The sequence below is a fragment of the Falco naumanni genome, chromosome 2 (assembly GCF_017639655.2).
Source record: "Falco naumanni isolate bFalNau1 chromosome 2, bFalNau1.pat, whole genome shotgun sequence".
NCBI classification, from domain to species: domain Eukaryota; kingdom Metazoa; phylum Chordata; class Aves; order Falconiformes; family Falconidae; genus Falco; species Falco naumanni.
In genome coordinates, this window is record NC_054055.1 from 16,419,877 (window position 1) to 16,444,130 (window position 24,254).

The window sequence follows — 24,254 nt, forward strand, 5'->3', positions numbered from 1 at the left end:
CTTCTGATGCAGCCCAGGACATGGTTGGCTTTCTGGGCTGTGAGTGCGCATTGCCGGCTCATGTTGACCTTCTTGTCCACCAACACTCCCAAGCCTTTCTCCTCAGGGCTGCTGTCAGTCCATTCCCCACTCAGCCTGTACTGGTGATTGGGATCACCCTGACCCATGTGCAGGACCTCGCACCTGGCCTTGTTGAAGTTTGCAGAAGCCCACATCTCAAGCCTGTCAAGGTCCCTCTTCGATCCAAGTGTCGACATTGCCAATAAAGATGTTAAACAATGCCGAACATCTTCCCACCAATGGAAGTTCAAGCATCATTCCTAAGAGGAGTGGAAGACTAGTTGTGGTCACACTTGCTCCCTTGTAAGGAATGAAAAAGATGTTCTTGTGTAATATTGTGATACAGTACCCTCTGTCTGAATCTACCGTCTCACTGAGAACACGGACTTAAAAATGGGCCATAAACAAGGGTGCGCTCCTTAGAACCTGCACCATGAGTTATCATGGGGCAGGTCTTTTTGAAGCTGTTGTTTTGTTTATATTATCTAGATGTTTTGTTAGGCTAGAGAGGAAAAGAATAAATAACTTTACAGTTCAATAGTTAAGACAGTTTTCTGTCTACACGATCTGTCTAGTGTGATTTTATAGAAGGTGAAATGACTTCAGCAGAAAGGCTGGGTGAGTGAGACCCCACTCAAGTGAATTGTAGCATTGTGGTTTGGGTGATGGGGTACCTTGGTTCAGGCAGAGAGGGACTTGAATGCACATTTGACTGGTGTTGGGTCATGCTGCCTCTTCTGCTGCTGCTCTGCCCTGGTGGAGGACACCAGAAGAGCTCAGGAGAGCATCTTTTTGCCTCCAATAGTTGGGAGGATCAGTTTCAGGAAAAGCCCTGTTGAATCTCCAGAGTCACGTTCCACTGCTCTGGAGGATGCCAAACACACACTCAAGTTGCAGAGAAGAGATGCCTGGAGATGGAGCGTGCTCAGCGGAGGAAGAACTGAGATGCTTTTCGAAGTTTCTCTTGAGCTTGTAAAAACTGAAACCTAACCCTTCAAGGTCAACTTTCTCAAGGCAGGCAAACATCACCCTCCCAAATTTCTGTTCCCTGCTTCAAAGCACAGAGATGCTACAGCTTCTCAGTTGAACCATCTGCTGAGGGAGATTTCAAGCCAAGTGGTTACATTTGACAAAATTGTAAGCCACTGAAAACAAGGTTCTCGGTTGGAATGCAGTTGGTAACCATAAGTATCTTTACTTACACCTCCTACGGTAAAGGCGTGTTTGGGGTAAATGTGTTATAATCCACACAAACAAACAGAAATGCTTCTGTCATGCACGTGCTATCTCATTATCTCCTCCTGTCTCTTAGATCTTTCCAAATCTCTCTTTGCATGTTTTCCTACAGGTCAGCTCTTAATGCAGAACTATCTTGGTGTTAGAATTGAAATCTAGTGATTTGGGAATTTCCCAGATGAGTTTCAGCAGTAAAACAGACTTAGAATTGAACCCCTTTGCGTTTTTTAGCTACGCTTTTCAACCTGATGCAAACCTGTCACCTCAGCAATGAAGTACTGTTTGTTGGTGTATAGTAGTTACTGCAGAGCAGTAGTCATCATTTGGGTTTTTTTTTTTCTTCTTGTGTTTTTTAGGTGTGGTGATATGATTGTTGCTGTAAATGGACTGTCCACAGTTGGAATGAGCCATTCTGCGCTGGTTCCCATGCTGAAGGAGCAGAGAAACAAAGTAACTTTAACCGTGATTTGCTGGCCTGGAAGCCTCATATAGATTTGTGAATCCCTTCGGTTCAAGCAGTGTCTTTTTCTAGATAGCTGGCACAAAAATCTCCTCTATCTTTTTTCCCCTATTGATGCAGCTGGTTATAAGCAGGGCCAAAACTGCTGTATTTTCTGGTTTTTACGGGCCTCTCAGACTTACTGTATATATCTTTCCATCCTGAAATAGCCATTTCTGTTTGCTATATCTGTTGCTGACGCAAATGCAAATATATGCGAGCTCACAGAGAAACTCCCACTCTGATATGGCTGTCGTTGAGCTTCCCCCGTCAGGCTTGTAGAGTCAGCAGAAGAACTTAGTGGTTCTTTGGGTTTCTCTGCACAGTCCTCAAATTATATGTGATATATATAAACGTAATAGCCATGTGCCCGTTCTTCCTCGCAAAGAGAATGTGTGTCAGTACTGGAGTGACACATCTATCTGCTGCTATGAATCAAAATCCGTTTCCAAAGGTACGTCTCCTCATTTCGTAAGCCTTTCCATTTTTGATTCAGTATTCCAGACTGATTCAAGTAATACATCTTACTCATCAGAAATTTCTCGGTCCCCCAGAGTTTTCTTGCAGGGCATCAGTGTTCATAGAAAAGCAGGACAAAAGCCTGATATTACTGGAATTTTTATAAAGTGCAATAATTGGACTCTTTGTTAGGAAACTTTAATATATTACAGAGTTTATATCCTATAATGACAAGGAAGTGGAAGTAATTCCTGTTGCAATGCTGGCAAGAGTACACGTGCCCGAGGTCACCTTTGAGTGAATGGCTTGCAGTATTAGACTTTACTTTAAAAACAAATGTTTTGCTATGTCAGAGAATTTTGATGAACATTTTTACAAAGGTCATTTTTACTGTTTCTATTGTAGTTGTCAGCTCTCTTTGTTCATGTGTGGAAACAATACTTTGAGTTGTACTTTCTAAATGAGAGAATTAGTTCCAGGAAAAAAGCAAGCTATTGAGAACCCATATGTTATGGTTTACAGGTGGGCAGGCTAGAAGGAAGGCTCTTTGAATTCAAGTCCAACTGCAAAGTACGCTGCAAAGTTCACTTTTACTCTGTCACCTCCTGACAAATGTGCAAATGCCTTGATATCAAATGCTGAAACGATCTCTCTTGCATTTCAGGATTATTTTTTTTCCCTTTAGAGAGCACCTGCTATTAAGTTGTCAGTAAGAGTAATACTGTTTATCTTGGATTGTATTTAGTATTTTTACAAACCAACCTGTAACTTCTAGACTTTGCCTTTCCATGGTATTTGCAGGCTAAGCACCCGTTTTGTTTAAGAAAAGAGGGGTGGAGTGCAGAAAGAAATGTGCTGACCTGGCGCTTACCCTGTGTGTTGTCAGTGTTCTGCATATTTGAAAAAGAACTTAATTTATAAACCAGGTTCCCAACCTGAACTGATTTTATGAATGACCTCTGTATTGTATTATTAATTACCAGAGAATGTATTTGAGAATCACAGCGTATTTCAATTGTGAAGCATGAACTTTATTTTCAAACTTAGCTGGTGTAATATCTGGGCATATTATCGCATGTCATTAATTCCAGTAGCTTTGTTTTCAAAAGAAATAAAGTTACTGTTTTGCAAAAAATTTGTAAAAATCTCATATGAATGAAGTGGTTTTATTCCTCTCTGTAATGTATCCAATCAGTTTAATTTCATAATACTAAAATACAGAAGAATGTCCTCTACAGTATATTACTGTACTGAGAATCTTTCTTCCTGAAGCAAACACCAAACTGATTTGATACTTTTAAATGATTCGAGATCAAGTTTCCTCCTGTCGCCAGATGCTGTTGAACTGTATGCTTTGCTCTCACTGCAGATTTTTTTGTAAAGTACATCTTAGTGTAGATGTTAGGGACGACTTTGACACATGTACTAGACTTAATGTTTTTTATTTTTAAAATTATACTTTTCATCCAAAACCTTAGGTTTCTTTTTTTTTTTCTTTTATATGTATACGTAACAAAAGCATGGGTTAGCTTAAACTGTGCGGTTTTGTTTCTGTGTGCTGTAGCTTTTGATCAGAATGTCTAGCGATAAAACCCTTCTGAATTAATTCCCTTCCTGAATCATTTTCCCCCTTTCTCTTGTAGCTGCATAGTTGGGTTTGGTTTTCTGTGCCTTCTGGTTTAAATTATTTTAAGATATTTTTTTTCTCCAGATATTGCTATCTAATTGTATGGTATTAATGAAGGATGAATGAAAATAAAAGTTCATTCTACTCATTGTAATAATTCAAAGTATTGCCTCACTCTTTGCGAAAGCTATGGGTAGCTCAATGCAGGCTCAGTTTAAAGATATTTTTTTTTTTCCTGCTGTGGTTTATCATAAATTACAGTTAGTGAATGTACCAAAAGAGTCTGAGGGCATCCTCATCCCACCAGAGTAACATACCAGCTGTTTAACTGGTAGTTCCAGCACTGAGAAGTGTTTCTAAAGTGGAGGTATGATCTGTGCCTTACGGTACTTAGCCACAAACAGTGTTTCCTCTTTCCCCCTCGACGCCAGCTGGTACCAGTCAGCTGGAGGATGTTTTCACAGCAAAGATTTGATGCAAGGAGACAGTCTTGCTGGAAACATCATTTTTACAGCTGAAACTTGAGCCTCCTGGTAATCAGTTCCCATCTCCATCTCCTGCAGGCAAGTAGGTTCTATCTTTAGACGTCTGTAAAGCTGGAATGAGTCTAAAAGCAATTTCTTAATGATTTGCAGTAAAGCTGCCCAGAACCTGGACTCTTACTCCTTGCAGCAGTTAGCGTGTTACAAATAGATGAGTTCCTTTAAAACAAAACCATGTGTATGTACAGAAACACAGAAGAAACCAGCCACGTCTGCCAGTAGGTAATTAGCTCTTGTATGTCTTGTAAGTTCAGAGCCAGACCATCAGTTCTGATTTACAAATTAATGAATTTTTTATTGCAGCTGAAGGTGCACAGAGCTGTTGAGTGAGGTGGTGGTCCACACACATCTGTGTGCTGGAGCTTTGTGGGAGGAACACCTTTCCCAACCAATCCTGGGGGTCTCCAGTGAAAAATGTGAAACAGTTTTTTCTGCTTCACAGCATGCCAAGGAAGTTAAATCTGAAGATATTTCATTTGTCACTTTCCACTTCCTATTTAGAGTCAAGAACAACTGAGGGATGAATTCAAGATCACAAAAAATTTAAGAATTAATTTATTTGCAGATTCCCTAATAGATCTGGGGTGGGTATAATGAAAATGTAAGCCTGGTTCTCAGCTGTAGCATGAGTCAGATAATATCGGAAGTTCCTTTTAGTTAAGAAACTTGACCATTTACTCCCAATGGATCATAAAAATTTGTTAAGGAGCCAAGGTAGGAGATTCTGATGAGTTAAAGGAATGACTATGCCAGGCAGGGCAGCAGTGATGGCAAACATAGAGTTAAGGCCATGTGTCTGATGCCACACAGCCCAAGAAGATGGTGCAACACCAAGGAAAGTCAGTGAACACAGACATCCCAGTTGTCTCAGGCAACTTCTAGGCAAGCTTACTTACCTAAAAAGTGGATCTCATCCAACACATACAAAAAGGAGAGACGGAAAATGATTTGCAGCGACCTCATCGCACCTGATGTAAATCTGTCCAGCTACTGAAGAACAGTTCATAGATTACTTGTCGCCCAGAGGATGGAGAAGGCTTTAGACTTCATGCTTCTGGGACAAGTCAAATAATGTTATATAGGTAAGAAGGCTTAATCCTGGCTAAATGTTGGTGTTGTCCTTCTGTTCGTTGCCATATTGGATGGATGGGTCCCCTGAATATTAGCAGTGCAAGACAGGTGCAATGCCCGTGTTGGTGATGCATTGCAATTGATACGATGGTGGTGAACTCCCTTCTGCAGAGTGATGCAGGAAACCAGACAACTCAGAAACCGGGGGCCTGAGAGTCCCATCAGAGGCCATGGCATTCACTGTGCCTGAAGCTGTTTTAGAAGGAATGTGTTTGGGTTCGAGGGTTGTTTTTGTTGTTAAACTATGCTGGAGGAATCTGGGGGCTGCAAGCACAGCCAAGCAGAAAGAGCACGCTCCTTGGCGGGGAAAGCCAGGTTTGCTTTGCCAAAGGAGGAGTGAGAGCCAGTTGCTCCCATCACAGGAGTTGGACAAGAGATGGAAGGGAAGAGCCTCTCCTCGACTCTTAGGGGCAAATATTTCATCTAGGAGGGGCTGCCCCATTTCACCCTCCTTCTCAAGTAGTAGTAGCCAGCTTAAACACCTCAACTCCGCTGCCAGACCTTTCCTGCCCTGCCTTGGCTGCAGCAACCAGCTGTGGAAACTCCGGTTTAGAGCCAAGAGGCAGCGTCATCCAGGCTGCTTTACATCTCACATCAAGCGTGCTGCGGTGGCGCATACCAGTTTCAGCTACACAGGAGACAGCGGTCATGGTGTCTCAGCCTTGGTGTTTTGCAGGGAGGTAGTCAGCGGAACAGCCACCCCCACCTTTGAAGGTGCAGCTGCAAAGGTTCCTGTAAACACATCAGGAGCGCTCTCTAACTCCAGTCTCAGAGCTAGGCTTGCCTAATGCTGTGGATCCATAGCACACAAAACAGTCTCTGCTCAGTAGGGGGTTCATCTAGCAGCTCTGCTTTACCCCCAGAGCATAGTGTATGGGGGTGAAACCTCCAGGCAGCAGGCCCAAAAAGCTTTTTTCCCTGCCCTTAAAGCAGATCAGTATTGAACCTCAACCAGCCTCAGGGCAAGCCTGGGTATCCAGCCGGTTGCACAAGCCCTTTCTCAGCCAGCAGCTCCACTAAAGCCAAATAAGCCAGGGTTGCAGTTTGGACCCAGATTTGTATGGTAATGAACGAGGTATGCAATTAAGGAACCCATTTGGTATTTCTTTTAATCTGGGACAAACCAAAGTGCTGGTGGCTTTGCTCCCAGGTTTTGCTATAAAGCGATTGTGGAAAGCTACTGAAGAGAAGCTTTTTAATCAGATTTGAACAGATAAAGAGTATAACCCCTTGGTTATACAATTGAGCTTTCTAATCATATTAAACTTTAATACCAGCATCAGTGCCATATTGGAACAACAATTGCAAAAAAAGCTACAAGCATAAAATATTACAGATCCTTAAACATATTACAAAATGTCATCCACTAAAGTTAAAAAATGTTACCATGTTTGGGGAAATGAGCTAGATAAAAAAAAAAACAAAAAAACCCACAAAAATGGGAGCCTGAAGTCTTGTGTACACGTGCAGATTAAATACAGCACAGCAGAGGTGAGACTTGACCTTTTTGTTTCTTACCTTTTTATTAATTAAATTGCTTCCCAAACAGCTACTTCTGCCATCCCTATCACCCACCTTAGTCCTCATCCACCAAGGTGCTAAGTACACTCAGCTCTTTTTGCAATCAATTGAATGGTCCCTCGTGGGATGCAGCGGGAGGTGGGTCCTCCATACTGTTGAAGCAGCCCTGGAAAGAAACAGTTTCAGCTCTCTCGCCCCTCTGCTGCTGCAGCTACTGCAGCTACTGCTCAGCATCCATCAGTGCTTAAAGCGGGAGAGGACTGAAGCCAAGAGCCAAGGGGAAAGTGCTGTTAATGCATGTCAGACGCCAGAGTGAGTTGGTCTTCTGGCATCTATGGCTTTCCACCAATCTGAGTTTTCTCCATAAGTCAAGTTTGTGAGGACGAAGGATCCTGCTTGGAAATGGTGGCCTTGCACTGAAACTCTGCCTGTGGGTGCAAGTCCTACCGATATGCCCCCAGGCTGCAGCAGGCTTCAGTTGCGGCAGGTGATCATGGCTGTCCCTCCTTGAGCGAAACAGTCAAGCAATAATTCAAACCCAAAGGTTTTCCTTTCTTCTTCCCTCCAGCTGGCGTTTCCTCTTCCCACAGACGTGCCAGAGGTGCTATGTAATTTTTTTTTATTTAATAGAATCAGCGTAGTAAAGACCTTGGATTTAAACCACGCAGTCCCTTCTGGCTGTGGTGTGAGTGTAGCCAGCAGCTTGGCACGGGATGATGTCCACGAGGGCATCCAGGACAGGACAGAAGCCACCACGCCACTGCAGCCCTCATCCCGTCCTGGGGAGCTCGTTCAGGGATCCTGGGTCAGCCATCCAGCTGCAATAGGTTTTCCTGTGCCTTTGGGGTGAATTTCTGTTCAGCTGAGTACTCTGCACCTCACAAAGTCTTTCTCATCATTGAACAAAATAACATTTACCCTCAGATTTTTCTTCCCAAGCTTTCTGCCTTTTTTTCTGACTTTTTTGCGTGTTCCCTGTTCACCATCTTGCTGCAGTGATGCATGGCCACTCCCCTACAACGCTGGAAGTGCTGCTTTTTCCAAGGCATCTTGCAGCCCGCTAATGCTTCCTCCAGGCTCAGGCTCGCTCCGCATCATCCTCTTGACAGGTAGCGTGCTGGCTGCAGCATGGGGAGGCATAAGGGGTCTTTGGGGCTTTCCATCACTGCCATCCTTGTTAGCACTGGGGATGCAGCCTGGCACTGGGACAGCTTCTGGGGTTGGTGCTCCCCACCATGGCGAGGTCCCAGAGAGGTCCCCCACCTCCGGCACCCACCCCAGCACCCCACACCCCAGCAGCCCCAGGACGGTGGAGGGGGATGTCTCTAACAGCCCAGGAAGTTTGGTTCTTTGTGTTTCTTTGTGATTGACGCCCTGGTAATTGTGCACCTTATGAAGATATGTGATGTAATCATACCCTTCTAAAAATGCTTTGGATTAAAAGCTTTTCCTGGGTCTTTAGGTGATGGGCCTGCAATTACAGAAAATGAACTGCATTTTAGCTTTCCATTGAAATTAATAACAGTGGTTCTGCAGTTGACTCTGTGAGTAGTTAATGGAACAAACTGGATGCTTCACTACAATATGGGTTTTAAAGCTATTTGAGAGAAATTCTGTGTTTCAAATAGGAAAATAATTCACACGATGCAAAACCATTTTGTTCACATCTTTGTGAAATAATGGCTCTGTGTAGCTTTGAGACGCAACTGTTTATCAATAATGGTTTCGATGTGCTCTTCCATCCCTTGCTGCACTTGGGGGGAATGACCTGCAGAGAACTTTGGAAAAAGAAAAACAAGCCAAGGAATTAACGACACAGAAAAGAGCTCCAGCCTGGCCTGAGCTGCATGAATGGGTTTTACCATAAACCTTGAGAAGTAGATCTGTATGAGTTCATGCAGGGTAGAAGAGCAAATATTCTGAGACTTGTTGAATTTGTTACCCCATCTCCAACTCGACTCAGTCGAATTCAGGCTGTGATAATTGGCAAATTTTGGCATGTGGCTGGTGGGCTACAGCTGATCTTTGAGAGAGCAGCCAGCTCCTCTCCTACATCCCAGTTAACCTGCCCCATAGTCAGGGATGAAATAGCCCACAACTGCTGCTGCATCAGCCTCCTTGCATAGCTCCTCACCCACCGAGCAGAGGTGTGTCTAGGGCATCACTCTCCAGGTGAGTGGAAAAGCGAGTGTCCCTCTTTCCCTGATGCCTTTTGCATGTGAACCAGGCTGAGGATGGACAGGATCCAACTCTGTGCCTCCCATGGTGAAACCAGTCCCACTGCTCCTCTACACTGGGGATACTGGAGGTCCAGAGCAGGTTCAGACCGTTTTTCTTATGGAGCAGATGTACTGCAGAGTGCCACCCTCTTTCTCCACCACTACCACCCACATGCCACCAGCTAGCCCTGCCTGCTCCTACAGTGCCACAGTTCACCCAAGAAACATTTCAACACCTCGGTCACTGGTTGTCTCCTGTAACTGAGAAGCTTCTCCTGGCACTGGTCATTGCAGGGGTGGATGCCAAAGGGGTGATCACCATTAGGCCATGCTGCAGCTGCTGCTTTCTAGCACTGGCCACGGTGTTTTTGGAAACCCATGACCCTGTCCCTTACTCCTCTGAACAGTGTTTGCAAAAGCCAGTGCCAGCGCCAGGAGAAGCTTCCCAGTTACAGGAGACAACCAGTGACCGAGAAGCCTGAGCAGCTACTCTCAGCTGCTGTGAGAGCGGACTTGCTGGCTGGGGCCAAAGGTGTTGAAATGTTTCTTGGGTGAACTGTGGCACTGTAGGAGCGGGCAGGGCTAGCTGGTGGCATGTGGGTGGTAGTGGTGGAGAGAGAGGGTGGCACCCTGCAGTACATCTGCTCCACAGGAAAAACGGTCTGAACCTGCTCTGGACCTCCAGTATCCTCAGTGGGACTGGTTTCACCATGGGAGGTGCAGAGTTGGATCCTGGTCCACGTTTTCATCTCTCACCCAGTGAACACCTTTGCACCATGACGTTCAAGCAGAGTGGGCGCTGAGTGCCACCGGCAACTCCCCGAGGCCAGCTCCAGGGCTGGCTCCCCAGTCCTGGTTCATTCAGCCAGGCAAGAAGAGCCCCCCGCACACCCACCTCCCGCCCCAGCCGTCCTCCCCTCGGGCCATCCCCCAGCCTGCGTGGCTGCTGCCCGTTTCACTGCCTTTCCCCTGGACACTGGCATAATCGAGGCGAGTTTTAGTACCTTCCCTGACACCAAAACAGTTGTGTTTTCAGGGCGTATCTCTCAGCTGTCCAGAGTAACCTGAACTGCAATCTAAAGAAACTGTATTTCGCAAGGAGGTTCTTGAATGGAACGCTTTGCCACCCGCACCCACCCCACCCCCAAAAAAATCCACCATCTGCCAAAAATCTAGTGAGACATAAATCATAGAAAATTATTTTTCATCAGCTGAGCCTCCTGGGACACATACTCACAGGGAAGTATTCCTTTAGTCAATGGCCATGTGTGTGAACCTGTGCTGCGGTGGCCTCCTCGGGTACCTCTGAGGGGTTGGGTGGCACCAGTTTCCACCAACATGCTCTGAAACCCCAGGTCTGAGCCCAGAGCCACTTGCCACAGCAGTGCTTGCACAAGGGCATGTTTTGACAGCATCCTGCTTCCCAGCCAGATCGGCTGGGAATGAGGGTGTGTAATCCATCAAAACCTCAGGACAGGGAAACTGTAGATCATTTTCTAGCATATTTTATAGATAATATTTTTTTACGACGTATAGATTATGTATTACCCATAAAACTAACTGTAACTACCTACATATTATAGGTAACAAATTATAGATAATTTTCAAAGTTTTTGGACCAGCCTTTTGGGTGGTCCAGCCTGGGCAAGGCTGAATTTCACTTGTTTGTTCTTCCAGACTTGCAGCTCCCTGAGGCACAGCTCTGCTTCCTCACACAGCTGTCAGTCAGTCTTAGCTAGGTTAAACCCCTCATGCTCATTTTTCCTTTGCTTCCTTCTCTCTTAATTCACCCTCCCCTCACCGTTTATATAGCCTACCTTCCCCAAAGTACAAAGATCTGGGAAGGACTGACCCTGCCACCCTGGACCTGAACTGCTGCTGCAAGCTACAGCCAGGACAGGTGGTTCAACCCCAGGGCAGGCTTCGAAGGTGTCCTGCAGCTGTGCTTCTGCCTACACTTACTTCATTTTATTTTTGTGTCTCATTGGTTTTGTTGGCAAGGAAGGTAGGGGGAGGGAATTTTTATCAGGAGTGGAGCCGGTTGAGAAGCACTGCAGAAACATCTTTTGGCAGATGGCTGCTGCTGCACCCCCATCTTCCACGTGGCAGAGGAGAACTTGCCCCAGTCTAATGAATTTGTCTGCTTTTAGAAAATCCATCATTTATTGCTACAATTAGTTCATCCTATTAGCAAATAGATCAACTACGTCCAGGTCTTTGTGTGTGTTACGGCCTCATGGGCTACACGACTGCGCTGCACATGGATGACCAACAAGAGGTCTCTGTAATGGCTTGGCTTTGCCCTTGTGGCACAAGAAGCCACAGCTCCTCAGCTATTGCTGCTGACCATGGCTGGAGCCTTCAAGTACCTGTGACCTGAAATACAATTAAACCAAAAACTTGCTCCCTAAACAAACTCACTCCTCTGTGCAGAGCCCCAAAGCAAATCAACCTTTATACACACGTGTTAGAGCCCCAGAAGGGGTTTCAGTGGCAACACTGCCAGCCCCCTGCTCAGAGCCACTGTGAGGGCCAGCCCCGCCATCATGCCACCACCAGCTGCCACCAGCAGGCAGGGTCTTCCCCAGGCCCCGGACACAGCTTCCTCTCGGGCACTCCAGGTAAAGGCAACTGGAGTGAGTAAGATGTGAGGTTCGCAGCTCATTCTTCGGTTGTTATTTTACAAATGACCAGCCGGGTGGACATCTTCCTTGGTTTAGGGTAAACATTCCATCAATCAGCTGTACCCTTTGGATGCTGCTTTCTCGTTGTCTCCCATCCACAGCAAAGAACAAGGAGCTGCTCACCTGGGGTTAAGAGTTCTTTTTACCAGTCGTAGGGGTTGTGATGCTGAAACAAACAGCTATCGACTTCATCACAAGGGTGGAAGGCTGAGCACAGAGGTGCATCTTCGCGATGCAAATTTCCCCTTTGTTTAGCATGATTTTTCATTGTCAAACAGATAAAAGCTAACCAGGGAGCAAGGAGCAAACCTGGCATGTTGTGACAGATACTTGCAAACAACAAGTAAAACGTGCCATTTCCAGCTTCAGCCAGGTGTGTCTGACTGTCACTTGGTGAGTCTTTGGAAGCTTTGAATATCAGATATTTTAATTATAAATGCTCAGTCAAGTCAATGTATTTCTCAGCACAGGAGCAGCAACAGACAAAAAGATTTTCTTAGAATTCAGCGTGCACAGCGGCATCCCCAGAATTTAAAAATAAGACCAGCACACCTTTTTTAAAAAAAATATTTAAATCTCATATACACAAAACAGAAACAGCAGAACAGACCTTTGGGTAGACGGCATGTAACCTTCAGCCCACACTTGGAGAGGAACATAAGCCTTGGAAGTCTGGAAAGACTCAGCAATATCTTGAAGTAAAACATGGCTGTAGTTTTGGAATCTTTGAGCTACCCAGGACCTTCATGGTGGAGGAGAATTCCACCAGATCTCTCTCCCACCGACGGTCTGGATGTGAGGCATGAGGACAGAGGTGTTCTGCCCAGGCACATATACATGTCATATTGATACCTAATGTTTATACCAGGGAGCTTGGAATCCCTTTCTCCTTAATGGAGAGAAGCTGGCACTTTCAGGTGCTGTTCATCTCATCCTAATGTAGTTGTCTAAAATAAATCAGGTGACTCACACTATGGGCATAGCTTTTTTCCCCCCCATCTTGAAAGGGAGGTGCCAACCTTCACACAATAGTGTCTAAGGGTAGGTGAGATTAATCTTACTGTAGAGAGGAGGAGGAGGAGGAGGAATATTCCAAAGTACGTCAGATGTAAAGCACCTGAGAGAGGCTGTTCTTAAAGAGCAGTTAGGAAAATTTAATCCACAAAGATTTCATCTCTCCTCATGGGATGCAGGAGGCATCAGACAACATTAAGCACACATGGTAAAACATAAAAATGGGGCACCAAAGGAGTCCCAAGGGGTGGGATCCTCAGAGAGGAGGAGGAGCTCCTGGGGGAGCCGTTGCCTCAAGCCACCTCCTGGAAGGCGCTCCTGGGTTGGAAATGATGCATCTCAGGCAAAACCCAGCTTAAAGCTTGTGGTCTTGTGGCTGCCAGGGAAATGTGACCTCTTTAGGGGTAACATTCCATAAATCAGGAACAAGCCACCCCACACAGGTGCCTTCACCCTTGCTGGCTGCTGCTGTCAGCTGCAGGGAGCTGGGCAGCAATGCCAGTTGGTGTTAGGGCACCCACCTTTGGGGTACCCAGTTTCATGGAGAGAAAATGCCCATCCAGCTCACTGGCAGCTGTAGGGAAGGCCCATCTCAGCCAGCTTCACTCACCCAGAGGCCAAGCATCTCCTCTAATCATGCCTCCATGAGCAGCAGGGAGGCCAGGAAGGTGATCCCTTTGGATAACAGGTAGGTGTTTGCCAGAGCAATGACTGAGCCGGCCCTGAGGTTTTTGTGCCCGCTGACCGACGAGAGGGTTAGCTGAGGGCCACCCTGCATGGTTAAACCTGGGAGAGGGCATCCCATCATTACACTGTCCCAGCCAAGTGGTAGTGCTGGGACATGGGCTTAGAGGGTGGATGTTCACATCAAGCATAAGCAGGAGCTGATTTAAAAGGCAAGTTTAAAAAAATGCATTGTTTTGACTATCATGTTAATTTGTGGTCTCTCAGAGGCACATGTTGCCTGATACACCTGAACTGAAGAAATACCAGCTCCCACCTTGGAGATATCCAAAAGCCATCTGGACACGGTCCTGGGCAACTAGCTTGAGGTGGCCCTGCTTGTGCAGGGGGCTGGACCTTCACACAGAGCTCCCTTCACATTAACCCCTCTGTGGTTCTGTGAAATCTAAAAATAATGTAAAATCAATACAATAGTAAAGGATGTTCTCAGTGAAGTGTTTCCTGAAAGACAACTCTGAGATTTTATGAAATGGCAATTTTCAAAAATACTTTCATCGCTCAGGAGTGCTTTCTCTTTGAAGTTTCATCAAAACAACGTACTTTGGTGGAAGCATTCACGTTGGTCTGCCAAGATCTACATCTCACCAAGCGCCTTCCAGCAGAAAGGGAGTGCCTGCAGGGCCACCCCTCTCCCACCTGGCTGCATGGAGGGTCACCACCACCACCATTCAGCAGCGAGGTACCACCAGGGCATCCTCCCCCAGAGTAAAGCCCCCCTCCCCTCCTGGCCTGCCCCTGCTCCCCTGCCACATGGTGCGACGTGGCCGTGCTGCTGGGCATCCCTCCACAGTCACCTCATGGCAGTCTGCCTCCTGTCTCACTGCTTCTCCTTGAGTTCTTATATATGCTATGTACGCTCTGGTGAAATATGGACAGCAAAACCTCATCCCCATCCTCCCCTTCTATTGCTCTGCATCTCTGCACCTGGAGGGGAAGAGGATGCCAACGTTGGTTAAATGCAAAAGTAAAAAGAAAGAAAAGAAGGCGGCAAAATAATGCTTCCCTGATGGAAAGCTCTTCTGTTTGTTCAGAGCATTACCGTATCAGCAAACCCACATAAAAGTACCATTAATTTTAATACTTTCCCAAGACTAATTAGGTTTAAATTGGGTAGAAAATATTGTGCAAATAACTAGCCGTGCATAAAATCCTCAGTGAAGTTTAAACAGAAGCAGTAGAAAACAGGGAAAATAGTTTTTATTAATGCATTTACACCATCTTAGAATTTCCCTGAATTGTGTTTTACCTTGGCTATAAAAATGAAAACATTTAAATTTCTTTAAAATTACATTTGACTTAATTACAGCCAATCCCTAATACCAGCAAACAACCCATTTTACCTACTTTGCAGCATAAATAGCCACCAGCCTCATCATTTCATAAAGAGTTGTTTTTCTACATGATGTTCTCTATGTGCAGAATGTTAATAGCTACTATAGCTGAATATGAATAGGCTTTGTAGCTCCACTTGAAATATAGAAAAATGGCCCAGACATTAAAAAAGATAGAAGGGAAAAGGGCAGTAATGAATTTGGAGGAAAATGAACATTAATGGTACTAGCATTACCTCATGTTCCACATAACAAATTATTGGAAATCTGTCAAGCACACCAAATTATCTACTCATCTGCTGTTGTGGGGCCCTTTGGAGCCATCCAAAACCAGCAAAAGCAAGACAATTTAAGCTAATTTTACTATTTATAACAATAGAACAGACCATTAAGATAAATTAATGTCATTATCAAGTTTCTATGAAAATGACAAATACCACTATTTCAAGCAGCTTTAGAAGCTGTTGACTATAATGAAATCTGCTGTACAGGTACTAAAAAGAAACACTCCAAGTAATTATTTTCTAGTAGCTTGTTTGTTTCCTTCACATTCATTTACTTTCACCACAATTAGTTCTGTACACAATATATGGTAACTAAACAGTCAACACTACGCAGCATTAGGACTAATTGGGCAATTACGATGCAGTTTTCAGCCTTTTAGGTCCTAAAGAGAGCCAGAAGTAAACATTTTAGAGGCAACAATAGCGGCACCGCATCGATTTGCAGGGTTGGAGTTTGAAGGAATACAAAGCAATGTGAGAAATAAAGCCAGGTAAAATGCTTTACACAAAACAGCCCGAAATGAGATGGTTTATTAAATGATCTAATTGCTGAGGCTCCGAGCATGAGGCTGGACACAGCCACCAGAAGCCAGCCGGGGTTAGGGTTTTGGAGCAGGCGGGCTCCCCGGTCAGCTGTGGTGCTCAGGGCAGGAGCGATGCCAGGTCAGTGCTGGCAGCCTCAAGCCTCAGATCGTGCAGCCATCTAACCAACAGCCAGCACGACACCAGGCAGGGGTGAGAAAATACGTGTCAGGAAGATTTACGCATATTCTTTCCAAACTTTACAACCTTGGCATTGTAACTCCAGGTGTTTCACATGTCCTGTCCTACCCCACCCTGACACCCAGCACTGCTGTGTTAGACAACAAATCATGCAAGAAAAATATCTTTTTTTTACTGCCGGTCTTGACTTTTTGCTTTAGAGAATAAATAAAACAGAAGCTCCTGGTCCCATCTCCTCTCTACCACTGACGATTTACTAGACGAGGCTGGGAAGAATACGCACGTACTGCAAATGCAGCACAGCTGTGGCTTGATATGTGAATAAATTCCAGCCAAAGCATTGATGTTCAGCTGCATTAACCAAGCGTGATGGAGGTAGCCATGGAAAGCTAGGTGGAGATGTCACGCTTTCCCAGGCCATCCTGGAGGCTTTTTTCCTCCTGCAGCTTGCTCGTGCAGAGGGCAAGAGGAAGATGAGGGAGCTTAGCATCCCTCTTTGAACTCCTTTTCGCTTTCCCCATTTCTGTAGCTGCCAAGCTTTTATCCACTCTGTGCATGTCATTTCATGCCAGCAACATAATGAAATAATTTGCATATTTGCATATAATTTCCCCACAACCATCTCCAACTTTAAACCCCATGTATGGCTGGGGTGTGGGGGCAAGCGTGTGATGCAGGGAAAGCACACTGGTGGGATGCCAGGGGAGCAGCAAAGCAAAGCTCTGCCTGCATCCCTGCCCAGGGGTACACAATTTGGGCCAGGAGCCCCCTCCTCGCCTTGAACACAGCTGGGGGCTCCCCAAATGGCCGCAGTGGAAGTCCCAATCCTCACACTCAGCTCCCTGCTGCAAGGGTAACGCTCTGCAGGACAGAGGGTAGACCATGCACAGGGACAACCCCCGTCAGTGAACTCCTAAGGGCCTGGGGACAGGGCTCCCTGCTCCCGGGGCCACAAGGTGGTCTCCAGCCCAGGGACAAGTGAGGAAGGTACAAAACCCGGCCACTGACACGAAGGCCCTTCCTTTCTCCTCTTCCTCCTGGCCATCCCTGCCCTGCATCCAGCGATGCCACCACGGCACAGCGGCATCTTAGTCTGGGTGCTGATCAGTTCTGTGCTAATGATAATGAAAGGCAATTAGTCTCTAAAAGCATTATCACAACATTCATTGCATTTATGACATTTTATTAGTACTATCAGTCAGGGATTTTATGAAGCAGAGGTTCTCTTTTTCCTTAATTAGACATTTATGAGAGAATATCGAATCTGACAATCCATTTAGGAATTTATTACAGAATAAAGAGACTCCAGCCGAAATTCAGCTTTGGTTTATACGCCTGGTTTTGCATTGAACTTAATAGGAGCTGCATCCATTTGCACCAGTGCAAAATTGGCTCAAGTCCTTGCAATGGACTATGCATCCATCAGTTGAAAGAAGGCTGAACCGTCCACCCTGCTCACAGCTACTACCAAAGGCTGAAGGTGCTCAGGCTGCACAGGGGTGCACAGGCAACAGCAAAGGTCCCATGAGCTTTTGCTCCAGGATGATTTTCAATGTTTTTTTGCAGTAACCTCCTGAGTGAGTGCTTCAGTACTCAGAGCAGGGCCTGATGTGTGAAATGCTGGAGCAGCTCCTGGGGGCAATTACTCAGGCTGCCAGGACAGATGTAAAACCCAGCCAGGTGAGTGTGCTGGGCCAGGTTACGCCATCCCATCTGGGTTGCAGCAGTTTTCTGACCCTGTTCTTTCCCCGGCTCATGGAAGGCCAGATGTCATGGTTGGACTGGGCCCCTGTCCCTGCCTATACCCATTGCTTCACCTTGCCACTGCCTAGAAGCTTGCCCAGGAGCAGCTGGAGCCCAGCAGCCAGCACACAGCAGGGCTTGGCGAGCTCAGTCACGCAGATGTATGCCCAAGCCTTTGGGACCTTCACTTTGGTTTCTGCCTCGTTACCATCTTTGATCCTTATGCTTTCTCCTGCATTTTCCATTATCTGGCCAGATTCTTGCATCGCTCCATTTCTAAAAGATGCGGAAAGGATTTTCTTAGAAATTATTTTTAAGATTTCACCCCTGAAAGGAGTGACGAGCCAGCCGCTGACCCCTCAGCAAGCAGCTGTCAGCGTGCGGAATGTGGTGGCTTCGCTGGAAGTCAATGGGGTCTGGCAGCCTTCTGGGTGGCCAAGAGAGCAGCACCTTTCCAGGTGGCCCAGGGACCAGTGGAAGGCACAGGACAGCCATGCACCATAAGCTGGATTTCTCAGTCTGCCAAGCCCTACAAAGAAAAGGCTTTTGAATCTCGGAACCAGATGTAGAGAAGTAGGGCAGGGAGCAAGACAGCAGGGCTGTGACCAAGGAAGGACTCAAGGGAAAAGTGGGAAAACGTATCCCTTGTGTGCCTAAAGGGCTCCTGCAGTCCCTGCAGATCCAAACAGGGCTGAAGGGGATATTTTAACCATGCACATTGATGACCCTAACACTGTATCTACTTCTGGCCTCTGCAATTTTGGAAGGTGTTCAACATTTCAGAAGCTGCACATACACACACACACACACACACAAAGGCACTTCAAGACTTGAGAACATGCTACTGTGAAAAACCTGAAGAGTTTATAAAGGATATTGGTAGCTGACCTTGCTACAAATTGTATGAACTTGTTGAGAGAGAAAACAGGGGTTGCAGGGGGACCGTATGATATAGAGGAGAAAGCCACAGCAGGAACCAAGGAATGAAGCAGCAGCCACACAAATTCAGCTTAGTATTGGAGCGCAGGCGTCCACCAGCCAGGGTGCGTAACCACTAACTCTCAGTGCCAAAGGCAATAGCTATAGCAGCTCAAGGCCAGATGCCTGTATTTCCACACAAGTAATTGGGCTCCAGACAGAAGCAAATGAAATGTAATAGCCTGTGATAGACAGGCAGTCTGCCCCAGCAATCTGAGGTTCCCTTCCATCCAAATTTATGAGGAGGATCTGCAGGCTGAAGCTAGGTCAGCAGGGAGCTCACCTGGGCATGCACCTAAGACACACGCCAAAAAGGACTGTGATGGGGAAAACACTTAAATAGCTCAACTGTGTGCATTTGCTGATTTTTCCGGACTTTTAGCTCTGTAAAGAAAATATACCCTGGGAAATTTATGAGAAACTGGGATTTTTTGTGAGGTCCTCTGCAGGCACAGGAGTGTGGTGGAGGCAGAAAAGGAGGTTTATCACAGGAGCCAGTTACATCCTCACATACCAACTCTTCCACTACAAACTGATGAAACCCCACAGGTATCCACACTCACCTTTGTCTCCGATAAAGGCAGCTCGAGGTCCGTCCCACACTGGCAGTCACAAACACGATGCCCCCCTTGGTGCAGAACAGCAGAGCCAGCCAGAAAGCATCAGCTGCTCTCCAGGCGACCAGCTCCTCGTCTAGCACCTCAGCTGTTCTGCTACAGGCCTGGCTTCTGGTGTTTCCTGGATGGATGCTGTTTAGCCTTTACTTTATGCAATAAAAATTGACACTATCTTTGCAATAAGAGACCCAAGTAGGGAAAGGAATGCGCTTTTGAGATCCTTCACCCTGCCTCTTGCCAAACGTGCTTTTACCTGTGTATGTGTGGTATGGAAAGAGACACAGGCACAGACCGACGGTGGAAAAGCTGTGGGCATGCTGGTGAGGGTACAAAGAAAGAACAAAGCTTTTCCCCATTTCTTCACGCTTTAGCAGGAGACACAGGACAGCAGCAACATTGCCATGGCTGGCTTTGCCCTCCTGCCCCTGCCTTTGCAACTCCCCAAAAGCCCCTGGGATTCACCTGGTGGGTACCTCTGACATGGTCCAGCACAGAAAATTATGATCAGATCTCCTGCCAATCAAGCTGATGCTTTGCAACAGAACCCAGCCTGAATAACCCAGAAAATCATGTGGTCATTGTTTTCGATTGTTCTAGACTTGGGTTTAAGTTTTCTCTCTACACCCCAGAAGCAAAACCTGGGTAGTGATGAAGAAATCCCTTCCTGCCACCCCCCCAAGTATTTTTCCCTTCCCACTGCTTGCAGAGAGAGCATTAAGCCCTGATCTAAGTATGCCAAGATCAGGGCAATTAGACTGTCTTAAAAGTCTGCAAGCAGCCTGGCACTAGCCACTCTGAGGTGTGGGCTAGCACGGTAATTTGAGCGGCAGCAAACCAAAATCCAAAGCAATCAAATGTGCAGCTTACTAAAATTGGAAGCTTATGAGCACAGAAACAATACTGTACCAGCAAATCAAACACCATCAAACTGGTCCTATTACGTAGTTACTGTCAGATGAATTCATCAGACCTCTCCATTTTAAGAAATGGATGGATTTTCAAGGGCTTCTTCACTCGAAGAGCGCAGACGGCAGGAACCTGGTGCAGAGCTGACAACCAGCTCACTGCAGCGCTCAGCGACCTGCAGACATGATACTAATAGCTGCTTATTGCATCTTTCTCCAGGCTGGATGCAGAGACGCAGCCTTTTTCCCAGGAAAACAATTCACAGCACACTGTGTGCGAGGTTGTGCTGATGGAAGAGCTGCAGTCCCTTTAATTCTCTTTAAGCACCCCTCCTTCCCCCAGGAGAAATCCACCACCATTCTTTTCTGAAGATGGACAGAAGTGTGTTTCCTTCCATAGCACCAACTGAAAATAACAACTAGTGAACACAGTTGCCCCCAAGGTAAATGCATTACCTGCCAGTAATTTTTGTCCCTACACTGGTGGAGCCTTTTCTTCCCAGCAACGCATCCTGCTCTCTGCACAGCCCTCTCCAGAGAAGCCTCCTGAGAAGGCTGCACACAGGATCTGGAGGCTACAGTCCAGATTTGCTGCCCCTGTGAGTGAGTATCTTTGGAAAGCCTTTACCTTGGAGTGTATTTCATGCCTGATGGATGACAGGACATTGCCTTTCCATTTGACCCTGTGTGCACCGGCAGCAACGGGCTGTCTGAGCCTCCCCCCAGTGTCCTGTTATGTAGAGCTCCTGTGCCCTTGATGGCCAAGCCATGCCCGGGATGCCTCAGCACTTCACCCATGTTAGGTGCCACCAGGGCTCTGTTGCCCTCAGGGCTGGGGACACTTCTGAAAATTCGTGTTTTTTTCACCTGGGTGTTCTTGGCCTGAGAGAGATCTGGGGGAAGACACACTCAACCTGTGCGATTTACAGCCAGCCTGGGACAAACCTGGGACAAAGTAAACTGCAAATTACTTGGTCCAAGACACTCTTGGGGCAGTGCTGGGTGATGTGGGAATGGTATGGCTTGCTTCAGCAGATTAAGGAAAGGAACTGGATGTGATTTACCGGCATGTGGGGAAACGAGCAGCTCCTGCCATGCCAGAGACGACCCTGACCTGCCTTCTCCAGGGGTGTAGGAAGGACCTGCTGGTTCCCACCCCTGCAGAGCCCAACGGCACACACACAGGGGACAGTCACTTTACCAAGACAGAGGGCTCAGAGGCAGTCACGGGCTGTCAACTTCCACAGCTTGCCTGCCATGTGTGCCCTGAGCTCACAGGGAATGCTGGAGCATTGCTTTATTTTGACCCACAATGAGGAGAGGAAAGGTGCACACATGTGGAAAACTGACGTGGAAACCTGCTGAACAGCATTAACTTTCTCTTCTGTCCCATATCCTAGAAAAGGCTTTTAGCTGGAGACCAGAAGGAAAGGTGTTAATATGAACACATCAGCGTGCCACTGCGGTATTTGACCTGTGCATTTTAATACACAACAGCTGTGCAGTCTATATGAGGGACACAACTACATGTACATGGAGAGTCTCTGATGGTCAGGAGCAGCCACCAACTCTTCTGCCTGTGTGTTTGGGCTCTTCCCTGGGCTCCAGCGTAGTGATGGGGACCCACCAATACCCTACCATTGTACATAACTCCAAATGTGCATGATAACAAAGAATTATTTTTATATCAGGCTCTGGCAATGTTGGCAACACACACCCAGGACATGTGTGTTCCTCTGAGGAGACAGGCTCTGCTTTGTGCTGCCACCTCCACCATTAGTCAGCAGACAAAGCAAGCCCTCTGCCCCCACCCCCAGCCACCTGAAACACTTCTGCAATACCTCAGCGACACTGTCATAGTACTGAGGAGTATTTCTTGCTGTTGCTAGAGTTTGACAGTGTCATCTATCCCACCACTGCAAAGTCAATGCCACTGCTGAGGGTGTTACTACCAGCCAGCTACACAGGAATACCTGCCCACGCATGGGTATTGCCCACCTTCAGCATTTGCTGCTGCTTCTAGTCTGCCAACAATTGTGCCAGCACGGTCATTCATGCAGCACTGGGTGACCAGGACCACTGCACTTACTTGGATAGGAAATAACACACCTTTTCGCAAAGGCATTTTTCAGCTGTTTGGCTCAGCAGTCACAAAACACGTGCCAGTATAGCACAGGTGGTAGCATGGTGGGTGGGAATGAAAGGGCAGGGGAAGAAGATGAGAGCAGTGGCTAATGGAGAGCTGTCTCCACGTGAGGCTGTGGCTTTGTAGTGAGCAGCCATACATCTCTGCCCCTCAGCCCCACAGCACATTCCTTTGCCCACCTGGTACCGCATTACACCTTGGCTCTGGAGCAACCATTTTGCAGGCGCACTGTGAACAGAGTCAGGGCTCTTGGTCTCACCTCTGAAGAAACCTGCAAAATAGTTATTTTTAAGCCAGATCAGTTTTTCAGTCATGATTCACGGCACAGATGTAGCTCCTGCACAATTCAATGGGTGGTATGACATAGCATGGGCTGAAACAAGAGAAATGCAATTTACAGCAGCTGCTGAGGCTGCTTCATACAGTAACAGCATTGAGCAGCGCAAGTCAAGACCAAAGCAGGATCCGTGCATCCACAAAAGACTTCACAGCAATAATCACATCATTTTTCAACCCCCCCTTTAAGCTTAGCTAGTGCAATCTGTTGAACTGCTAATGATGTAAGACTTCTTAAAGGAGTCTGGGTTTCTTTTAAGACTATGTGTGGTATTAATATTAATATTAAGACTATTTAAGGTATGATAAAGACAAAGGAAGTATGCAATATACATTGTCACACTTCCCTCTGTGATGAAGACTCAAGAGATGAACATGGAACAGGAACTGTTTTGTGATGTTGTGGTCCATGACTTTATCTCCAAAACTAAGCTCTATGAATAAATAATAAACAAGCACTGTAAATGAAATGCTGAAAATTACCACTTTAGTTATTTGAAGAACATAAGCAATACTTACATAGATATTTTTGACTCCTGAGACTACAGATCTTTGAAGCTTGAGCAAAGCTTTGAGTTTGGAGGCAAGTGGCAGGCCCCCAGGGAGGAGTAAGATGGGGGTGAACACAGCATACAGCTGTTCAGGTTTGGCTCAAGGGTTTTGCACCAAGCCCAGGGGAGTTACTGCCAAGGCAAGTGCACAGAGAGCAGTGAGAGAATCAAAGAAAAGCTGACGCTCTTTCCTCAGTGGGCTTATCTACTTACGTTGCTGTGCCCTTTCAGTTGAGAAATAAATCACTTTCTTCATTACTAGGTGTACCAGGGTGATGAACTGCACCCTCGAGCCCCAGTTCCACCTGGGGAGCTCACTGCACTCTCCAGACAGAGCAGTTCATACAACACCTTTGCTGCTGGCCTGAAGGACACGGGCAAGTCATGACTAAATCACAAAATGGCAGCTTGAATTAAACAGTGATTCACCTTTTTTTACAGCCCGTTAATAGCAAACTATCTCCAATTACAGTAATTTGTAGTAATAAATGACAAGGAATATCAGATTTGTCTGGGAGAAAGATAATTTGCTATCAAAAATGAGGGGCAAGAAATGACTTCATATGCAGGTGCTGCTCAAAGACATGATTTGGGTTGCACATGGGGATCATCACAGAAGGTTAGAGCAACACTACCTTTGGCCAGGACAGTTACAGAAGAACTTGACAAATAAAATATCCAGAGTCACAGGTGCTGTGGATGGAGATTTGGGACTTTGCACTGACTATTGGAAAGCACAATTTAAAACCTGGATCAGGTTTCTTAGGGCCTTCTCTAGTCAGGGTCTGAAGCTCTGCGAGGACTGAGATGCCCTGGTTGCCTGGGAGAACACCCTGGACCCATGGAGCATCTCTTCATCCAAAGAATCGCCTCAGTTATTTAATTTCCCACTTGCTTGCATCTT

The 24,254-nt window shown here is 46.4% G+C and overlaps 1 protein-coding gene and 1 long non-coding RNA gene across 7 annotated transcripts in view; one reads left to right on the forward strand and one right to left on the reverse strand.

Annotated features, from left to right (window-relative positions):
* LNX2 (ligand of numb-protein X 2) overlaps positions 1–4,035 on the forward strand; it is a 64,823-nt gene extending 60,788 nt beyond the window's left edge. For all 6 annotated transcript variants that reach the window (XM_040583426.1, XM_040583424.1, XM_040583429.1 and 3 more), the window contains one exon: positions 1,653–4,035. In XM_040583426.1, coding sequence (XP_040439360.1) covers positions 1,653–1,788 — 136 coding nt within the window. In that variant the 3' untranslated portion in view covers positions 1,789–4,035. The remainder of the gene's footprint in view (positions 1–1,652) is intronic.
* An 8,637-nt stretch (positions 4,036–12,672) lies between these two features.
* Positions 12,673–24,254, reverse strand: part of LOC121083336 — a 28,966-nt gene continuing 17,384 nt past the window's right edge. The window contains exons 3-4 of the long non-coding RNA XR_005826315.1: positions 14,531–14,660; positions 12,673–14,121 (exon numbers count right to left, since the gene is read on the reverse strand). This is a non-coding gene — a long non-coding RNA (uncharacterized LOC121083336). The remainder of the gene's footprint in view (positions 14,122–14,530; positions 14,661–24,254) is intronic.